A 22586-nucleotide genomic window follows, 5' to 3' on the forward strand; every position below is an offset into this window, starting at 1 on the left:
CCCTCCCCCCTCCCTCCCTCCCTCTCTCCCTCTCCCCCCCCCTCTCTCTCTTTCTTTAATAGATGTACTATTTTTATTTCTTTTTTGGGGTATAGGTGTTTTGCTTGCATTTTGTTTGTATCCTATGTGCATGTGGAGGCAGGAGAGGATGCTGGATTCCCTGGAACTGGAGGTGAAGACAGTTTTTAGCCACTATGTGGGCACTGGGAATTGAACTTGGGACTCTGGAGAAGCAGATGCTCTTAAACACTGAGCCATCTCTCCCTTCTGGTTTCTTAGACCATCTCATGTAGCTCAGGTTGGCCCTCTAACTCCATTTGCCGCAGAACTCCCATCTACCTGCCTTCCCTCATGAAGTCCTGGGATTATGGTTCTAAAGTATTTGGCTGGGATTAAACTCTCTCTCTCTCTCTCTCTCTCTCTCTCTCTCTCTCTCTCTCTCTCTCTCTTTCTCTCTCTTCCCTTTCTGGCCTGGAACTAGAGGTCCCCTGCTCTCAGCCTCTCCAGTGCTGAGATTACAGATATGTTCGGCCTAAGAGGTGGGAAATTGGGCACCATGTTTGAAGGAATTGCTCATTTTCTTTTTAAGTGAGAATGTGTTGAATGTATAAACTTGAAAGTGTGTTTTAGGACAAGAAATAGGAAGTGATGAAAACTGTGGGGGGAGGCGGGGCAGGCAGATGAGCCCCAGCAAGGGAAGAGACGCAGAGATTGAGCACTCCAGGAGAAGGATGACTGTGGTCACCCTTGAGAAAGTTGAAGCGATATTGCTTCCATGGGGATCCCTTGAGTTGTCTAGACATTTCCAGAGTCAGCTTGATTGCGCCAAGGCTTTTCTCTGCAAGAATAATTTGTCCTACAGCCCATAGGCAGTGTCCGTCCACACAGTGTCTTCTCAGTTGAATCGTGGTCTGCTGCTCCCCTCTTGCTGTCTCTTCATTCCATTCGTGGACTGATGCAGCGAGAGAGTACTGTTGAAAACACTGGCAGGAGTGGAGAGAACCATGTGTGTCTGAAGTGTCGTTGAGACCTTTAGTTAAATGGCTGCTTTGCTTATGGCATGGAGGGCCTAGGAAACTCTAGCTCCAAGGTGATGCTCATCATTTTTCTTCTCAGCCCTACAAGGAAAGACAGTACTGACACTCCTCAGATTTTATCCATTTTTACAAAAGCTACACACAGGGCTGTCTACAGCAGTGGACAGCGCGGGAACTATTTTATGAGTTGGTTGTTTTTATGTGGTCAGTTTTAAATGAGATCCAATTTAGCTGTTTTTGGAGGTTCTTTGTGAACTGGAGATACTATTTAAATTTCTAGCACTATTTGACATTTGCTTAGAGCTTATTAAGTAATCAACCTTTTTGAGATTGTGTATTCATTTAGTGGCGACTTGCTGGTTGCTTCCCATGTGCTGGGTGGTTTGGGGGTGTGGAAAGGAAATCGAAGCCTGCTGTCCATCTCCCCATGAAGAGTGCTTCTCAGAGTAACTATGGTTAGGGGTGAGATTGTTTTAAAACCATGTTTTACTCTGTTGTAGACTGGTATTAATATGTGACAAAACCGAAATGCTGCTCGAGTGTGGTGGCAGAGTCACCTTGCTGCGGTGGCGCGTTATGCTTTCTGTTTGCATGTGGCCTATTGAGAACCAGTACTGGTACTGGCTGTCCTCTGTCGTCTTTGGAGTGGCACTGCCTCATGCAAGTTTGCATCCAGTTCACCGAACCCATTGAAAACACTTTCTGAAACGATAGGTGTATTTTTTTTTTTTAATTTTAAAATTGAGGACTAAATTCACATGCAGTGGTATGTAAAGTGTCAGTTACATGATAATAGAGAGTATCTGCTGGGGCTGTTATTCTGAGACAGTTCTTTTTCTCTGAGGTGAGTGGAACCAGTTCCTATTTATAAATGAAGAAACTGAGGTACAGGAAATATCTAACTTGTCAGTGCCATTTTCAACATTAGGTTGGAATTGGACTTTGGAACCTGTGCTGGAAGTGTTATGCTTTCTATAGAGAGAGGCTGAAGGTGCTATGTGAGAGTTCAGTAAAGAGAGACCAGAGGCTGAAGATGCTGCATGGTGCTGGCAGGGAGGGGTAGGTGGGCTCTACAGTTCAGGCTTGGTGGAGCTGGGCCATTGGTGGCTGCCTACAGTGGGGGACTGTGGGGGTTGGTGGTGAGTGCACATGATTCTCTGTTAAATTAATCTCACTAGTTCATGCCTAACAAATCCAGTGTGTGGGAGAGAGTAGAGCAGAGCCCAGGAGGTTGTGAGGGAGTAACCAAGCCATGAAGTAAAAGGAATCTGAACAGGACTGGAGAAGTGGCAGTTGGTGGTAATTGGTCAAAGGAAATGAGAAAGGGTGTGGACAGTGTTCAGATTTCTTGGGACACTGTGAAGCTAGTGTGCAGGGTCCTGTTACTTGAAGACTTCAGAGTGACACATTTGTGCTAGATCTGTAGTGACATGCCAGGCATTCAAATTAGCACTTCATTGTTAAATTGAAATGGGTGTCAGACCTTCCCAACCACCCTCAAGAATCCCAGCTGTCTTTAGCAGCCAGTCAACAGGTTTAAGTCTTAGCTTAGAAAGGGTCCGCATAGTTTTGGTTTTCTGCTATCCCGTGTTTAAATTTCCCCTTGGAAACCTCCACACTGTCCTCCTTCTGGGGTACTTTGGTGGCGATTAATAGCTAGGGGGGGCCTGGCAGGTTTGTGATGCCTGGCTGAGCCGTGGGAGTGAGCAAGCTCCCTGAAAATGGAAAGGGTGGAGAAGCTCCCAGGTGCTAACTGAGGTCCTCTATTCAGACTGGTGCTTTTGTGTTCTGGTTTGTTTGTTTGTTTTACTCTGGCGAGGGGAGGTTTGTTTTCCTTGTCTCAGAATTACAGCTAGTAGCTCTGTTTGTGACCAGCTGACCTAACATGAACGAACACAATCACCATGTCTAAGAGCAAAATGGAGAAACTGCTCTCTGCCCTCCCACAGACAGCATGGCTGCACTCGAGGGTGCACTGAGCTGGTTTAGGGGGTGTAGTTACAGGTGGGGAAAAGGAGGGCCAGAAAGAGCCTTATTGAGACTTGTGCTAGTTGTCTCTGCTTCAGATCACATCACACCTGGCTGCAGGAAATACTAAGTGAAAAGATGAGTGAAAGGGAGAATTTACATTAGAAAGTCTAAAGAGAAAGCAGTCTTTTGTGACACATTCTGGGTAGGGTAAACTATCAGATGTTCAGGTCTTCTTTCCTGTCTTATGTATATGCAAATCTAAAAGTTCAAGCATTTTTTTTTTTTCCCCTGCAGTTTTGCTTGAATCTTTCTGAGAGCCACATCCAGGTGTGTGGTATCAGCGGGTGACAAGCATTTGGATGGGCTTTGAATGTGAATTAATAGGAGACAATTATTTAAATGAATGAAATGAATGTGCAGTATACCATATTTAGATATAATTGGAATCAAAGGCTCTCTACTTTAAAAAAAAAAAAAAAAAAAAAAAAGGGAGGAACCGCCTGCCTGCCTCACTCGGCTACTCTGGTCAGAATGAGGGAGGTTGTTAAGGGATATTGGCCCTCTGAGCACGTGTTTGCTACTCTTTATTGTGGACATTTCCATCTAATGGTTTCAAAGTTCTTAAACACCTAGTCATGTGCATGGCTCGTCTTGTATGTGCTGGCCATAGAAAAGGCATGATGGTGATGATTCTGTGTTTAAAAATAGTCAGTGTATGCAGTGACTGCTCTGACTGTGTCACAATGGGAATGTGACTTGGGCAGCCTTACCTCCATTTCACAAAGGAGGAGGAGGAGAGGACCGGGATTCTGGGTTAGGTTGGTTGGAAACACTGCTTGCTTCAGAGGTCTACTGTCTTGGAGAGTGTCATGTGTAATAGTGAGAGAGGCAGCTCCAAACTGTCACCAGTAGCAGCCCTGGGTATTGTTTTTAGAGATCCCCGAGGGGGGGAGCGCTTAAAAGTCAAGCCATAATTACCACCTAGACCTTCCTTCTATCTAGTACTAGCACTCAACCCCAGGTTGTCAATCTGTAAAAAGGGTTCTTACAGTGTGTACATTACTTATGAGTTATATGAGGATGTGCAAGCATGTACTGCCTACCTACCAAATAATGCTGGGGTGGGGGGGAGGGAGGGAGAGAGAGAGAGGAGAGAGAGGGAAAGAAAGAGAGAGAGCAAGAGTGAGAGAGAGAGAGAGAGGGGAGAGAGAGAGAAGGAGAGAGAGGGAAAGAAAGAGAGAGAGCAAGAGTGAGAGAGAGAGAGAGAGGGGAGAGAGAGAGCGAGAGAGAGAGTGAGAGAGCACACTATCACTGTTACCATGATTAAGAGGCATTGTCTTTTGCTTTCAGTAGACATAGGTGAGAAGGCAGATCTTGCTGTTCTGTGTCAGGTTCATCCTTTGGTTTTATCTCAGGTCCCATAGTTAGTGATTGTCAGGCTTCAGGTGTTGTTAGGATGGGAGGTGAATATTAATAGCAGCGTAGATGATGGTGTGACTTTAATGCAAATGTGGCCCTGATGTTAGAGACATTGGTGAGGGCCAAGGGAGGGGAAATGTTTCTTCTTGTGAAGTCCTGCCCTGTTGAGGAGGCTGGTGTTAATGCTCTCACCAAGTAGTTTGGCTACAAATAAGGCAGTCTGTCCAAACCTTGGTTACCTTTTAAATGACTTCTCAGATGGGCCTGGGTTGACATGTCAGGCAAGGAGTGCAGATAGAAATTGGTCTCTCCACTTTCTCAGCAGCTGTGGACTGAGTGATGGCCTCCACATTGCTGCCCCATAGCTTGGATCCTGACTTTAGGGACAGTGCCGCCCTGAGGGATGGCAGTATTTCCCCTTTCTAATTAGATAGCTAGGACCGCAGAAACAAAGCACCATAGCTTGGACAATTTAAAACACTGGGAATTGTTTTCTCATAGTTAGAAATCTTCATTGACTGTCTTAGCAAGGCCACGGGCACTCTGAGCCTCAGGCAGGGATCTTTCCATGTGTTCTATACCTTCTGGTAATCTAGGCCCTTCTTGATGTGTAGCCAGATAATTCCCAGTCTATGCCTTGTTTTCCCTTTACTGTCTTTCTTCTGTGTTTGTACCTTTATCAGGACAGCAACCTACTAGATCCGAATTCGTGTATTCAGTATGACCCTGTTTGGCTTGCTTGCATCTGCAAAGACACTAGTTCAAATAAGGTCATCACACACTTATTAGGGACTAAGATTTGACATTCTTTTTTCCTCTTGGGCTCAGTTCTACACTGTACAGTGTGTGCACAAACCTGTCCCCATCTTTCGAGTGTGCGGGCTGATTTTGCATGCAGTTGTGTTGTCCTGCATGCTGAAGCAGATCATTTTCTTTCATGGTCTATTTCATTTCTTTTCTGCTCTTTTTCCTGGTGTTGGTGAAACATGTCCCTGTGACTCCTGATCTCACTCTTTTTTTTCTCCAGACTTTTCTAGAAGCATCCTATGAACTTACTGCATCTTCATTTTCCATTTGTTCTTCTGATCCCTCCAATGTGGCTTTCAGGCCTTCACACTGGGTCTCTAGAGATGGGCACATCCCAGGAACACTTGACACTGTTGCCCTTTCTTGCTCCAAGACACTTTCTTCCCTTAGTTTCCCAGGTGAAGCACATCAGGTCTCCTTCTTTTCCTGGAATGGCCATGTTGTGACATGTCCTTGGAAGGTTTCCTTCACTACCTATCATATCTCAGTTGGGCTTCCCTGGGGTCTATCCTGGACCCCTGTCCCTTCTCAGTTTCCTCTCTTCCTGTGCATCTCACCCCTAGGTTTGATTTTCCACCTATAAGTAGAACTCAAAACTCTCTGGCATCCAAACTGTTACTTCCACTTGCCTTTGCTATTATGATCCCGTTCTGATCAGTTGTCTTCAGTGCAGACATATATAATTGGCTTCTATCCATCCCCTTGCTTAGAGCTTGTAGTGTGTCTATGATAAAGACAGAATTTCCATCTTTGACCTACCACAGCCTGTGTGTCCTATCCATTCTGTGCTTCAGGATCAGCTTTCAGCTGCATCTTTGCTCCTGTCCCCCAAGTGACTATTCTTTTTATCTTCCCAACCTAGTAGACATCGGACATGCTTTCCCCTGTCTTCCTTTATTGCACTGCACATGCATCAGTGATTGTTACCCTTCCTATGAATTAAAACTTTTGTCATGACATGCCTCTTCATTGCTGATAATTCTCCTTGGCATGAAGTTATTTTAGCTGATGTTAACTTGGGCCCTCTTGTGTTTAGAATCCATAAATCTGTTTCTGTCCATTTACTACCAATTTATCTGTCTTTAAAGTGTCACTTAGTTTTAAAGTACATCATGGAGTTAGGTTTTTCTTTTTTCCCTTTTGGATCCAGTTGATAATACTTCAGCTTAAGCACTCCACAACTGTTTAGATAGCCTTTACTATAATTATCACTCCAGCTGGACCTGACTCTGTTATTTCCTCTCCTGTGCTCTTTAGATTATTAGACTTTTCTTAGTTTACTTGTTGAGATTTTGTGTGTGTCATTGCTTTAGGAACTACATAGTACACTCCTGATTCTTCATACTCTGTTTCTTAGGGGTGTCTCCTTACGAAAGAGGTCAGAACTTTGATATTGTAAGGGTTCTGTTAGAGAAAGGTCTTTCAAAGTCAGAGCTCATCTCAAAGGCTACCTCCCCACCAGTTTGGCTTCTCAGCCTGGGCTAAACCCTTCTGTGTTCTCTTGACAGCATTTCTCTCTGGGGTATAATTTCACACTGGCCATTTTCCTATGGTGGATTCTCTAGTGTTTTGTTTTGTTTTGTTTTGTTTTGTTTTTTTTTTTTTTGAGACAAGGTCTCTCTGTGAAACAGTCCTGGCTGTTCTGGAACTCACTCTGTAGAGCAGGCTGACCTCGAACTCACAGATAGCAACCTGCCTCTTCCTTCCAAGTGCTGGGGTTAAAAGCATGCAACACCAACCCCAGGCTTGGATTCTCTAGTTTTTACTGAAGTGCTGTATTTATAATTGTTTGTTGATTGAATGAAGGGGGAGCTTGAATTATGGTTTGTGAAAATCAAAAGATTTCATGATACTGCAAGGGTGAAGGCGTGGAAGTGGCATGATGTCGGTATCCAAGTTGAAATGCATAAAATAGTCAAGTACATTAAATGCAAGTTAAAATATTAAAAAAAGCAGGTCATTTAATAATGGATCAGGCTTAGTGCTAACCTCTGAAACATTTTATCTTATGTTACTTTAGCCTTGCAAGTTATTCTTGTTTCCTTTTAAACACAGAGATGAACTATAGAGGAGTCTGTAACTTGGTTCCAGCGCTAGGTGTGAGCGCTGCTTTCTAATGTACATCTGTGAGATTCCAGCATGCAGACAATCAGTCAGTCTGGACCACTGATCTCCATTGAGGCTTTGCATCTTCAGTCATAGGGGAATTCTTTGATTTGTGGCCAGAGCCAGGTAGGGAAAAGGCCTCCAGCATTATTGATGACCTTTATAGAGTTATGCTAGATCTTTCTTTAGCTTCTTCAGAGGATAGAAACAGGGAAAGTCCTCTGCAGTTTTTGGATAAGGCCATGCCATGCGGGTCAGGACACTATTTCAGGAATCTCAGTGCAGCTAGGAGATGGGCAGGACAGAAGCAAGGTGAGTGACAGACAGCAGATGGAGCCTGCACTGACAGATCACAGTGAGAGGGGTGTTTAGAATGCTTCAAAGGAAGGAGTGTAAGGGTATCTATTGTGGAAAGTGTTCCAATTAATGATGAAGTGAATATGCGAGTGAAAGATTCTTCCTTTAATGTTTGAGGTCACTTATACCTGTTAACCTTGTGCATTGCCCAATGGCTTTAAACTCTGGCTATGATGGGGATTATCATGACATCTTGGGTATGAATATCATGCCATGAAATCATGGATATTAGCATTTTTCTAACCTCAGGGGTTTGAGATAAAGTTCTCTTAAGAGAGAGGTACAGGCTCTATTTCAAAACAGTTCATAAAACTGTTTCTAAAACCTGTGTCTGGTGAGATGGGTTAACCAGTCTTCCTGGGTAGTGGCAAAGGCGATGATTTTCTGTTGATTCATTGTTTTTTTATCTCTAGCAGAGATTTCTATCCAGTCACTTGAATGGTCCCAAGTTTGTTAGAAGACTAGGTGGTCAAGACCATTGGGAGCCTCTGCATGACTCTGTGTATTAGATGGTGAGGGTGGAAAAGGGCACGAGAGGGTGTGAATATGTGCGCATGTGTTAATGTAACATTTATTAATCTTCCTTTGACATGGAATTTGCACTAAACTGGCCTTTTTTTGTTTGTTTGTTTCTTGATTGAGAAGGAGCTCAAGTGGTTTCTAGACTGCCATCAAAATGTGTTCATTTCTCCAAAGAGATCTTTTTTACTTAGGAAAAAAAAAAAGTCACACACACACATACACCTTGTGCTACACATGTGGAGGCCAAAGGATAGCTCTTCACACACACACACACACACACACACACACACACACACACACACACACACACACACCCCTTGTGCTACACATGTGTAGGCCAAAGGATAGCTCTTGGGAGTTGGTTCTCTTCTGTTACCTCTTAGGTCCTGGCAGCTAGGTCTGCACCTAAGCATCTATACTGCTGAGCCATGTCATTATCCTTGAAGTATTTTATTGGAATTAAGCAATTGCTTTGAAAGTGACACAGAAAAATAGCAACCTCAGTGTTTGTATGTGCGAGTTATGGTTGCATTAGGGGTTTGTGTTTGTATTCCCAAATGTCTGATTTTTCTATCTATATAGATTCTGAAAATGTAGAAGAACATGTGAACACTGGACTTGTCTGTTTGCTTTTTTTCTCTCTCTCTAATTTTGCTTTAGGGCATGTACCATCTTCTCTCTCTCGCTACAAGGTATCCTCATGTAGCTCTGGCTGGGACTCCCATGTTTTTGCCTTTGCCTCTGGGGCACTAACAGGTGCCATGCAAGGCTTGTGCTTTAGTTGAAGGAGTGTAGGATTCCTCCTTTATCTGTGTTACAGCTACTTTTTGAACAATTTTGTTACCTACCAATAGATGTTCCTTTTGTGAGCAACATGGCTGGTGTAATGCTATCTTGGCTATAAGGTAATGGCTGTGATCTGTCTCCCTGTCTTTGCAAGGAAACTCATTGTAATAGTTGATGGTCTTTGAAGAGGTTCAAAGCTCATAGGGAGGTAGCTATTTGAGACTCTTAAAAGATAGCTTTGGCTTTGCATTTTAGAAGCATTCTGTTCCAAATTTTGGACTCTTTCTTTTCTAATTACACCCAATTAATCTTGGCAAAGCTTGCAGAGCAGTCACAGAAGCTTACTGTGTGAATGCATGTAACGTACATCACCTTTTTTCTAAATCTCTTAAAGCTGTCTGATGGTGCACGATCCTAGCCAGCATCCTCAAAGTTGGATCTGCAGACACCATCAGGTTAGAGAGGATGGTTTCCTTTAAGGGGAGTCTTTTGGTGCTGCATTGGAGTTTGAGAAATGTTGTCAACAGTAGTAAACACTCAAATGTCTCTTATTCTTTGGATTTTTGCCATTGCTATTCATTCATTTCAGGTACTTCAAAAAAATAGATCATCTATGCAAATTTGGCTTGCTCTTGGTTTTTTACCTGTTTTGTTTTTGTAGAACCCCATTTGAAGTTGTTAACACTCAAAGGGGGTGGGGGCAAAGTGTGAGTGTCAGTTGAGAGTAGAAAGTAGAGATAACTGCAGAGCCAGCTGATCTCAAAAGCCTGGAGTTTCCTCTTGAGAAAATTACAGCCCTTGTGAGTTACAAATATTGCTGACACTCAGTGTCTCCCCCAATTCCCTAGTGCCAAATCACAGGCAAATTTACACCAGGTTTTCTTATAATATACTCTTATGACTACATTTGTACCCCTGCTGTTTTAGACACATTTTTAGTAACTGCTTTTTAAGGGTGATCAAAATCTTCCTAACTTAAAACATACATTGTATACTCTTGTCTTAAAATTTTGAGTAAGTAATCTGAAAATGGATGACCAGTTTGAAGTGTCTTTGGATATGGTTAAGGAAATCTGTCTTCTGGGTGAAGTATCGTTTGAGTGGCTACCTCAGCTAGGAGGAGACTTGATTACCACAGAATTTTGCTCCCTGTATTTGGGATCCTTTGAAAGAGGCTAAAGCAGTGCCCTGCCAAGATACCCTTAAATACACACACACAATGCAGTTACACAGCATGGTCTAGAAGACTGAGGTTCTCAGCTAAGGTAACTACTTTTGACTAATCACAGTCGTCCTTGGAACAGCTTTTTCAGTTTTATACTTACAGCTGGTGTCTGTCATTTTGTGTCTTATGCTGTGGTGACTGAGACTGTTTCTTGCCTCACTTCTTACAACTTCTTTTTTCCATTCTGTATTTTCAATCACTGATTTATTTTAGAACTAAGTGATAATCTGGGCAGGGCAAGAGGGTCATGCATTTTTTTTTTCAGTTTCTAAAATTCCAGGCTATTAGTCAGGCACATACCTTTAATCTATCACTCAGGAGGCACAGGAAGGTAGATCTCTGAGTTCAAGGCCAACTTCACCTACAAATCAAGTTTCATTACAGCCAGGGCTATACAGAGAAACCCTGTCTTGAAAAACAAAAATCAAACAATAATAATTAATAATTATAATAATTATTATATATTACATTATTTTAAATATTATACATTAAATACAATTATTATGTGTTCTGTTATGTAATAATAAAATAGCCTGGAATGATAATAATACTTTTTTGATGTGTTTACCCTTGGAAAAGTTTCCCCAAATCTATTCAGGAGGTCATTTTAAGGATCGTAGGAGTAGCATTGTATTTTTAGACCACATTTTCCTGTGACATTTGTTCTTTGTGTCATGGAATGTCTCTTTGTATTCTAAGGATAGTGTTTCAGTGTTGGTGGACTAGTGTAATGTATGTTGCTTTTCTTACCTGTGAAATGGATTTGACCCTATAGCACCTAAGTCAGTAAGGATTAAGTGAAATAGAATATATAAACTAGTGCCTCCCCAGCCACCCCCCATCCCCAGCTGTAGGTGTGGTGGGCCAGGCTTAGTAATCACAATGCTATTACAATAAACCAGCGCCCCCCTCCAGCTGTAGGTTGTGGTAGGCCATGCTTACTACTACAGAGCTTATACTATAAACATTAATTTCTGTCTTTGACTCATTATGGGGTCTTTGATAAGTTGGATGGGAGAGCTTTGATGAATGTAAAATAGGCCTGGGAGCTAGGGAGGTTGCTTAGCAGGTAAGAGCTCTGGCTGCTCTCCCAGAGGACCTAAGTTAATCACATTGTCTGTAACTCCAGTTCAGATGCCTTCTTCTGGCCTCTGCTGTCTGCATGTGGTACGCAGACATTTGTACAAGCAAAACACCCATGCACATACAAATAAATAAACATTAAAAAAGATAAGGAGGGCACCAAGAAAAGAGAGTCAAACTATGAGTTTCTCAGGAAACATTTTATGATCTTGAGTTGTGAGATGGGCCAGCTGATAAACGAGCTTGCTGTCAAGCTTTATGACTAGATAGTTCAATCCCCAGGACCCATATACGAGAAGAACAAAACCAGTTCCCACAAAAACTTAGGAAAATTCTACATTTTTGTGTGTGTTCACCTTTTTCTTTTTCCAGTTCATAAGTTACGAGTTAATGGAACTCACAGAGCAATTAAAATAGTAGGACATTTGTAGTAGTTACTCTTCTCCTTGCTGTGAGTGACCAAATGCCCCACAGGAGGTAATGTAGGGGAGGGATGATTTGGACTTAAGGTTGAGGTAATAACAGGCCATCATGGCAGGGAACTAACTGTTGCAGGAGTGTAAGGTGGCTGGGTATACAGAGCCCACGGTCAGGAAGCAGAAGTGAGAGCTGGCCTCATCTTGCTCTTCCCTTTCCCTCTTATAAGTTCAGGACCCTTTTTTTCTGGCAAGGCACCACCATAGTCAGGGTGCCTCCTGCTGCTCAGTCTTAACTTTCCTAAGGCTATTCTCCTATACATACCCAGAAATGTGTTTTCACCGTGACTTAAATCCTGCCAAGCTAGCAGTCAAGATTGACTACGTGTTCTTATAAGCCGAGTAGGCAGTCCAGACAGTCTCTATGCCCTACACGTAGAATCAGGGTGAGCAGTTACAGCAGTGACTTGCTCTTTTTCTGCTCACGTATGTATTGGTTTTTGAACAGGTTTCTGCTCTCTTGATTATTGTACCCTCAACTTCTTTCTCTTGTGGACAATAGTGAACTTAGTTATTCCTCAGGCTGCAGTGTCTGGATTGACTGGAAGCTTTTCTGTTCTCTGCTTAATCAATATGTTCTCTTGAACAGGATGAACTTACTGCTGTGAACGTGAAGCAGGGTTTCAACAATCAGCCAGCCTTCACTGGAGATGAGCATGGCTCTGCCAGAAACATTGTAATCAACCCGTCAAAGGTAATGCTGATTACTGCATGTAACTCCTGGAAAGGGCAATTTGTGATACCCTTGATATACATATATTAATATATATCCATATATATGCATGTGTGTGTATGTGTGTGTGTATCTATTTGTCTCTGCTATTTGAGGCGTATTCCATGTTCCAAATTTCCTCCTGTTTGCAAACCTTGAAACACACATAACACGGTGTTAGTTGTCAGGTATTTCATTTTGAGACTCCTGTAGTGTCCTCTTCTACCCTCTACTCATTTTTTTTTATGGCTTTCATGGCTGCCTTTATTCTATAAATAAAGGGCCAGTTTTAGACTACTGCTATAGTCTAGAGTTATGATTTATTTTGTTTTCCTAAGATTATATTCATTGCTTTTATGTCCAATCCTCCCAGCTGTTGATTATACTAAGTCTAATTGTTCAGTCATCATGGTGCCCACTGTCTTCCTACATTAAAAGAATATCAATTCCTACTTTTTGGTAATATCCGGTTATTGTTATTATTATTTTTTTTTATTGAACTCAGGACTTGTAGATCCTGTGCATATGTCCTGCCACTGAGCTGTACCAAAAATCCCTCATAATGCTATTTTGAAATCATATAAATAACCTAGACTTTTATGCATTTCACCAAAGGTTTGATGATATTTTCTTTCCCACTACACACCCCACCTTCTTTATTTCTTCTGCCAGGGTCTCACCAGGTAGCACTGCCTGGCCTGGAACTTGCTTTTATAGACCAGATTGCCTTTGAATTTGCATCAGCCTTCTTGTCCCTGCCTTCTGTGTGCCAGGGTTAGAGGCAAGCCTAGCTCACCAATGGTTCTTGCTGAATGGTTTGTTGTGATGGGGGCCAACATGGTTTTCTGCTTATCATTGCTTATGTATGCAGTAGCTCCAGTTCTTTTGTGAAGAGCTCCCTTTATGCTTCATTTTCTCAGTGTCGCTATGGATTGCCTTCGTGTCACTCATAGGTTCCTGGCTTAGTTTTCTGTTATGGTTTCTTGCCTTCAGTTTTTTTTTTTTTTTTTTTTTTTTTTTTTTTTTTTTGGCTGCCTAGATTTTCCAGTATTTGGCTAGCAGGGACCTTTTAAACCCAGGGGGGTAAATCCCCACTATTCTTACTGCCTCATAACACCTTCCAGCTACATGTTGTTCTGTGTGTCTGCCACTGGGTGCTAGGCATGCCCAGCAGTTCTGGAGAATCGTTAGTTCTGGAGAATCTTTTAGTGGACAGATAGGACGGACACTTCTGTCTAACTTGCCTGTTTCGTTTGCCTACAAGTTGTTACCATTCCCAACTGTACATGTCATGCAGTATTTCCTTTACTCTTCCTGTTTGGACTTTGTGTCGTCCTTCCCCTGAAGTGAGAATTGCTTCCTACAGGGTCAGCAAACTTTGCTTTGTGTTACAGTTGGCGTTGCTTTCTGTTCATTGCCATCACAACAACCGAGTTTCTGTGTAAGGTTTACAATTTTTCTATAATACCTTTTGTGCTTACTTTCATTAAAAGTGTATAGTCAGAGTTTGAGGGAAGAGGCCTGGGTGGGGCTGGAGAAAGGAAAAGAAGGGGGAGAGTGGTTAGTTATATTTTGATTACTAGATTTATTTTGATTAAAAGTATAAAAATTGTAGTCAGAATATTATGTTTAATATTTGTTGAATTAAATGTCTCTTTCCATGTATCAGACAGGAGTGATTTTGCTTATTTTCTTTTAGTGATTGTTTTTAAATTCTTTTTACGTTATTATTCTTTGATACTAAAATACTTTAACTCTCATTAAGTTAAAAACATCATTTATACAAGGGACAAATAAAAAGCACAAGTCAATATCTACACTTCTTTTTTTTCTCACAAAATCACCCAAAATAATTGATTGCTAAACCATCAGCAGAAATCCTATTGAAAAGCTGTAAAGTAGAAAACAAGCATTTTTGTAGGTCATTCCATTAGTACACACCATATTTTTAAGTTTGTCCTTTGAAATCTTTATACACCTCATGTTACAACTATGATTATGTATCTGTGATTAACATGCAGTTTTATATAAGTAATTCAGGATACTTAATGTTTGCCACTTCACCCTGCTTTAGTGTGTAGATCTTGTGCAGAATATGAAATCATACTGCTTTATAACCATCACCTTACTGCCTCATCCCTGGAACATTTTCATCTTTCTCAAGTGATCACTGCCCTGTCCTGCATGGCTTGGTCCTGGACACCTGACTGGAGCAACTGGGAAGAAGGAACAATGTACATTGAAATGACAGGCCGGCACATGCTCAGAAAAGCTGGGGTTGGGTGGGCTGTGCTGGCTTTAAGGGAGGGCAACTCAGGCAACCTGGAAATTCAGTGTTCTATTATGTACAGCACAAGGAGGCAGGCAGGGCTGGTCTCTTTAGAGGGACAGTTTCAGTCTGTAAACATCTGGGAGGAGGCAACTGCCACCTGCTTTCTGCACACATTGTTCACACATCCTGAAAAACTTTGTCTTCATAAAAACTGAGACCTTGTCTCAACTGAAAAGGAGAGATCTATCTTCTAGAATGTGTCCTCTGACCTCCACATGTTCTGGCACAGATGTGCCTGACACCCCTCCACCTAACACACAATCCTCTCTTTTTTCTCTTATACATGCAAATAATAATACAATTAAAAAGACAAAAGAAAAGGCTATTGTCAAAGGTTGTAACATTATGGGTTAGGGTTTCAGTGTGGATTTTGGGTATTCTGAGTTTAGTTCATATCAGAGAGTAGGAATTTTTTTAATGTGTTGTGAACTGCCCAATTCTTGGTTCTTAGTGTCAAATTTTATGTTACTTTAAGTAACCAGATTAACAAAAATGACACTTACTACAACTTGGACCACCTTTTCTAAATGAGGTCTATTCAAATGCCTAATATTTCTTATGTGAATTTGATTTTATTAATGTAAATTTATGAATCTTAGTGCTTAACACTTGACCTTTCCTATGTTCTTATCAAAGGAGCTATTATCCAAATACTTCTGGGCAGATAAAAACAAGTGTTGAATTAGCCTTCTTAACACTTTGTTTGAAAGAAAATCAGTTGGTGTTAAACCCTTTGAAGGGTGATATGGCAGTATAATTAAAATTTCAGAATCATGCCATCCAAATTATTGACATTGTCCTATACCTGCAAGTAACAAATGTGAAAGGTGTTTACTTTAACACAGTGCATAACACTAATATTTAGAACCAGTGCTTTAGGTGCCTGTTAATACTCTCTTGACTAAATAGAGGTAAAACATTATTGTGTAGCTATACAAATAAAGGAATTCCACATATAGGTATGCTTATATTAACCAAATAGTGAGCCAGATATGCCAGAAAGGAAAATAACAATTGTGTGTTTGCTTGTGTCTGTTCACAGAGCAGTGGAAGGCTGCATAATGAACTAAGCAAATTGATTACTTGGAGGTGGGAATTAGGTTTTGAGAATGAGGCTTTAGAAAATACATTTTTCTGATCTTTGAATAATGTAAATATATTACTATTATCAGAAAACTAAGCACTCTAGTTGGTTGGTGGCAAACCTGTAATCCTAGCACTGGGTGGTGGTGGGGGTAATACTCCAGGACCAGCATGAGACAAGTCTTAAAATTTTTTTTTAGACATGTTTTGAGCCTTAATGGGCATTTCTCCTGTCTTGCTTATTTGGGCATTTTGACTTTGCTTACAGTATGAATTTATTTACAGGATTCACGCAGGAGGATGATAAAACATTTATATTCAGTTTTTTTTTCCCGTTATTAAGAGGGTACATCGACTCCTTAGAGTTATTTTCTTTTCACTTTTATATACTTGTTCATTATGATTAACAAACTTAGATATAATTTCAACTTAGAGGTCTCTTTAATATATATCAGTATATACTCTTAGTTGTTTAGTACCCTTGGCAGACAAAGTATCAGTTGAGAAATTTGAAATTGAACAATTTGCCCCTAGTGACTGCTTGTTTACACCCAACTGCTTCTGCTTTTCCTTAATTTATCTATGAAAAGTTCTGGAGACGTTTGCTTCAAACAGAAAAACCAGTGACTTTGTTTGAGAACCAAAATCTCATATCTGTTTTTCTACTTTCTCTAGATTTTGTTGGTCACTGTTCTATTCCTGTGAAGAGACACGATGACCATGGTAGCTCTTGTAAAAGAAAACATTTAATTGGACCTGGCTTACAGTTCAGAGGTTTAGTCCATCTTCATCATGGCAAGGAGCATGGTGTCAGGCAAGCCCTGGAGGAGTAGCTGAGAGCTACATCACGATCCATCTGCAAAGAGAGAGACAGGGTTTGGTGTGGACTTTTTACAATATCAAAGCCCACCTCCAGTGATGGACTGCCTCCAACAAGGGCACATCTCCTAATCCTAATAATACCTGTTATCTGGTGCTACTTCCCGAACTAAGCATTCAAATATAGGAGCCTGTTGGGGTATTCGCATTCAAACTGCCACAGTTTTTATTACCCATTTTCATTCACATTAAACATAAAAGTTGTACTAGCCATTTGTCCTGATGATGATAAACTCAACTAATGGCTCCAGTCAAACGGGGTCAGACTATGCATGAGACTTACTCTGTATTTTAACTAAAGTGGGACTTTTACTTTTGGATTTTTCCAGAGTATCCATCTTATCTCATAGTCTACTGTTTGCTAACTTTTGGTGGCACTTCTTGGAACTTGTTTGCATCATATGATAGAGAGATTCTCATGGAACAAAATGGGATGCCTTCTGGATTCATGAAAAACTCTTGGCAGGTTTCCTATAGATTTACTGAATCTCTCCACTTCCTCCTGTCCTGCCGCCCTTGGCCACCTCCCTATCCCATTCTTTGCCCATCCTAAATTATAGATGACATGAAATAATAAAATATCTGAGCACCTAATTTTTCTTTACCTTTTGCAGTTTTCCTTTCATATAAATTTCTCTAGGCTCTTTAAGAAAGCAACATTAAGTGCTAACATAGAATTTCCTTTCTAAAAGCACGTGCTATTAAGATGAAACAAGAAAAAGAATGTGTACCCTGTTTCCCAGGCTCTCTCCTCTCCAGTGTGCCCCTGTGTGGGAGCACATTGTCTGCTGTGGGGTTTACAGTATGGCAAAGGGGAGTGTGCAGCTAAGATCCAAGCACGGCCCATTCTGAAGTTCGTCCTGATGGAATTAACTTCATGTTAGCAGAGATTTCTTGGCAGGGTTTATCTTTTCCCCCACTCTTGTGGGACAGTGGGGCAAAAGTGCTGTGTGAGTTTTGCATTGTGTGATTGGACAGAAATCACACCATTCGGCTTCAGTACTTACTGTATGGAAATCAGTTTTTGGTGATTTAAATTTCCATTTTGTTCTCTGATGGGATGTATAAAGATTTTAGTTTGAAAAATGGATATGAAATCTGCATTACTAAGATAGCTGCACATTGTCTTTTAATACTGTCTTGTCTCCATATCTTCTGCAGATCGGTGCATATTTCAGCAGCATATTGGCTGAGAAACTAAAGCTTAACACTTTCCAGGACACCGGCAAGAAGAAACCTCAAGTGAATGCTAAAGATAATTATTGGCTGGTTACTGCTCGATCTCAGAGTGCAATTCATAGTTGGTTCTCTGACTTAGCAGGAAATAAACCACTTGCTATTTTGGCAAAAAAGGTATCAAGTATTTTCTTCCATTGTTATAATTACAATTTTATGAATGAAGCTGTTTGATATAATGTTCACACACGCATTTATTTTTCCTTATTCTTTTATAGACTGAAGGTTCAGTTGCAGGTACACACCACCAGAGAGTACTGTTCTTACACCCTTCCCTCTATGTTTTGATTACATATGGTGCTCAGGGCATGTGAAAACCTAAAGGATCTGTGTAGAGGCAGTTTAGTTGGACTTAAGCATAATCTTAAAATATAAAAGTACACAATAAGGCTTCATTTTTTCCCATTACACATTTAGTTTTCTTAGATCAAGATGTCCAAGATATGATAAAAGATCCATTTGAGATTATTCCCTTATCTGTCAAAATATCCGTCCCAGGCCCGTCTGTAAACCCAGCACTTAGGAGTTACACACACACACACACACACACACACACACACACACACACACACACACACAGTGCCTTTAGGCTAAGTTAAGTCTTACTATCAAGCAAGATAAAGAGTTTTATTCTGGGTATGCTTTGTAGTACGAAAAAAAATATTTTAAACAAAATAGGCAGATTTATTTATAACTTCCGGGGTTTTTTTGTTTTTGTTTTTTAAACAAGGATGTGTGTGGGGTGATAGCAGGTTCTTTTAAAATCTTTATCTCTAGAAATTTTCTTCAGTGAGAATAATCAGCATATAGGTTCATTAATCTTGTAGTCAGAACAATACAAGATGTCCTTTGAAAGTTTAAAAGAATTTAGAAATCTCCCTCTTAATCTTATCTATGACTTCTTGTATGCTTTTGAGATAGTCCAAGATATCTCTTCTCATCTGCCCTGGAGTCCCTGAGGTTTAGGGGCTGCTGTCTTTTGTTCTAAGTATGCCATTATCACTCCCGCCTGGTATGGGACCAGCTCAGAAGAGAATGCCTTGGGATACTTGCCTGTTTGTTTTTGAAAGTGACTCTTTGAAAATAGTGCCTGCATCCTCCATTGGCTTTATTTTTGCTGTAATATCTTGACATTGTAGGCCTCTGATAGATGATAGACAGAAAGTAGATAGATAGGTAGGTAGGTAAGTATAGGTAGGTAGATAGATATAGGTGTAGGTAGGTAGCTAGAGATACGTAGGCAGATGATAGATAAGAGATAGAGTGAACGGCACTTGGAGTCTTTGAAGTACACTTGTTTAAGTATGACCAACTCTTCCCACAGAGTTAGTGCCTCTGTCTCAGCATGCCTGAACTGTGAGGCTGGAGCACTTCTTCCCCACTGTTAATATCTGTGTGTGGTCTCACTGTGGCCCATGGGTTGATTGTCTCTGAAGGCCATGGAAGCCAGAGAGCATCCTGCAGAGTTTGATGGCTTTTGACACCGATTCATAGCCTCTCCTCTGTGTGTTCTTTAGAGTTTTCCTTTGGTAATCCCTCTAAGAATACTTTTTGGATGCTTTCTTGAAGTGAATATTGATAAGGAGTTGGTTTCCCTGTTTTAAGGGTGTAGGGGTCTCTTATCTTTTAAGAGGGAGATGACTCATGGTGTGCTATATTAGCCATTGTTCTTCTTTCTTTATTAGGAGCTGCCTCTGGCCAAGTCAGGTGTCCCTCAGGTAAGCCCTGGCATTAATTCTTTGCAAACATAGACATTTTCTCTATAAAACAATGAATCTGATGTACTCATGTCTTAGGCATTCCAGGAGTCCTTCTTCTCCTCTTCTCAGAATTTCATCCTCTTTGAAATGGCAAAAGCTCTTGTAGATTTGGGCAAAGGACTAAATTCTCTACATAGTCTTCATATTCAGCCACATAGTTAATTTCTGATGTTTATGTGTAGGCAGACTTAAGGCAGGAACAGTGCTGTGATCTGGAGTCATCTTCCAGCTCTTCCCTAGCTTTTAGGATAGTTTCCTACATGGGACGGATTATGTTTCTGGAATGGCTTTCCATTAAAGTTTTTCAGCACTCTAGAAGTGCCTGTAAAGGATTTTTAATTCAGTCCTCACCATTGCTTAACTTGGAAGAGGAAAATTATGGCAACCAGGGATATTCTTCTAACTCTTGAACAGTTGGCTAGTTCTTACCTGTTTATACAGGTGCCCTTGGCTACTGTGGTCTTTCATTCTGGTCCTGATTAGATAATGGAAGATGCTGATGGGGGTGAGCATCCAAGGGAGATGTGTTAGTAATAAATAGCCTGTGTGCATGCAAGAAGCACACACTTAGCATCTTAATTTCCTTTGCAGCTCTAGATTGAGCTAGAAGCTAAAATACTGCCTAGTGATTGCCTGAATTCAATGTCCAGTAGTGGTGTTGTCAGGCGTTTTACTGAAAAAAAAAAATAGAATTTGTCACTGTAACAAAAGAGAATCACCAGAAAACATCATTTCATCCCCAAGTTGGCCCAAAATGCAGATTGGACAAAACCATCTATACATATCTTCTCACTTAATCAAGTAACTTTCTTTGCATCTGTTTGTTTGGATATCAAAGCCCTGTCTTGACCCAACTCGGGGTTTTACTGTTTTGTCCTGTGCTGTTTATGTAAGATTTGTGACTCAGTTTTGTATTCTATTTTATCTAAACATTTCAAATTTTCAACTGTTTGCATTTTCCCCTCCTAACAGTTGCCTTTTAAACAAATCATTTGGTCATCTATGAAAGATAATATTAGCAGGACTCTTTGGAGATGCTAACTTTTCCTTTGCATTTACCTGTGTTTTTAGGCTTCGCTCTGACATCTTTTTGGTGTGTATGAATGAAAGGCAAGCTGACTTGTACTGATACAATTTAAGCCACTGGCTCCATATTTTAATATTTTAGTGATGAGCATCAGGTCTTGAGCTGAATGTTTGACCCTGTGTTTTTCTTGTCTCTGTCTTAAATGATAGTAAACACAGAGACCCTGTTCCATGAAAGACGTGCCTTGTATTCTAAACTTGCAGCATGCCTTCTCATTAAAATGTGCCACTGTGTTGTGTCTAGATGAAGCTTTACTGATTTAGTCCACGTGTCTTTTGCCTCCTGTTAGTTGTGTTTGTGCAGTGTAGTTTTCTGTGTCATGGGGTCGATGTTCTGAATTCAGCACTCAAGGCAGCAAGTGTACCTTGATCAGAAAGTCTTCAGTTGTCTGTAAACACAGTGTGGACATGCAATACTCCATTGACCAAGGCAGGCAAGTGTTCCTTCAGCATTGGAATAGCTTGATATTTCCTTGGAAAGCCCAACTGAAATAGCTTGGTTGATTGAATATATATATATATATTCCCCCCTAGGGATCATCTCTTGTACCAGGCATGCAGATAGTTACATTACATATCTACTTGACTTGGCAAGCTAGTAGAAAAATTCTGTGTTATATGAATTGGCAGGTTTGAAGCGAAGACTTTGCAACCCAAATTCAAATATGATTTTTGGGTTAGAAAGATCCATGGCACAGTTCCAGTGTCTTCTTTTGAAAGGGCCAAATCCATGGCATTAAAACACTTGGGCTGGTATAGACAAATCCCTAATCTGGTGACAAAACCCTTATTGCTATAATTTTTATACACATTTAAAAAAATCAGAATAACCACTTTTTGAGGTGCAGAGGATTGGTATTATCAAAATTAATAAATGGCTGGAAAGTGATGGACTTGACTTGCAAAACCTAGGGAAGGTATTACAGAAGTAGTCACCCTGCTATGGGGTATGGAGTGTGTGCACCTTATGGTTTTTCTAGTCCTGCCCTGATGCAATGTAACGAATGTACTCTTGTTGACGTTCTTCACCATGTTCATAAATTAAATAGGCTGTTATAGGATATTTATGAGGTATTCTGGAAGAATGAATTAACTCTTTCAAACCATTGACTGGTATATTGGGATACTAATTTGCCGAATTGTACCTCTGTGGTCTTGAAGAAATAATTAACAGCCTCAAGTGTCTACTTCAGCCAGCGAATTAATTGCTCAGCTATTGTAGCTCAGTGTGTATTAGGCAGATTCACTGATCCATCATTTTAGACTCTAATTAATATTTTGGACTAAAATCACTTTCAGATAGTTTCTGGAAATTGTTGCACTTCTGAGGTGTTACAGTTAGAAAGCCACATACAGAAAAGTGTCCGTGTATAAAATGTATAATGGCGACAGACCTGTCTGGTCTTTCCCATCCAATTTTGAAATAAATCATTTGGAAGAGTATCAGGAAATTATTTTTCCCTGTGTGTGCATAAGACAAATAACTTTCCTCGTCTGAGAATGGGGCAAGAGTTTGTTTTATAAATAAGAAAGCATAGCTGATAACCATTTTGCCATGTGCTAAACACAATTTTGATTTTCGTTTCTTAATGAGAATTGGCTTGAAGTTTCTTCCCTCTTTGAAAACCACATTCACTGTCTGAAAAAGCATCAGACATACTTCCTTATAGCAGCACCTAACTTTCAGCCCTGTTCTTGTTTCCTTCTCT

At 40.6% G+C, this 22586-nt stretch overlaps 1 protein-coding gene across 1 annotated transcript in view; it reads left to right on the top strand.

Annotated features, from left to right (window-relative positions):
* Nucleotides 1-22586, top strand: part of Med12l (mediator complex subunit 12L) — a 324235-nt gene that overhangs the window by 12706 nt on the left and 288943 nt on the right. The window contains exons 2-3 of the mRNA XM_051177003.1: nt 12379-12483; nt 17957-18148. Coding sequence (XP_051032960.1) covers nt 12379-12483; nt 17957-18148 — 297 coding nt within the window. The remainder of the gene's footprint in view (nt 1-12378; nt 12484-17956; nt 18149-22586) is intronic.

The sequence above is a fragment of the Phodopus roborovskii genome, unplaced genomic scaffold, assembly GCF_943737965.1.
Source record: "Phodopus roborovskii unplaced genomic scaffold, PHOROB, whole genome shotgun sequence".
NCBI lineage: Eukaryota > Metazoa > Chordata > Mammalia > Rodentia > Cricetidae > Phodopus > Phodopus roborovskii.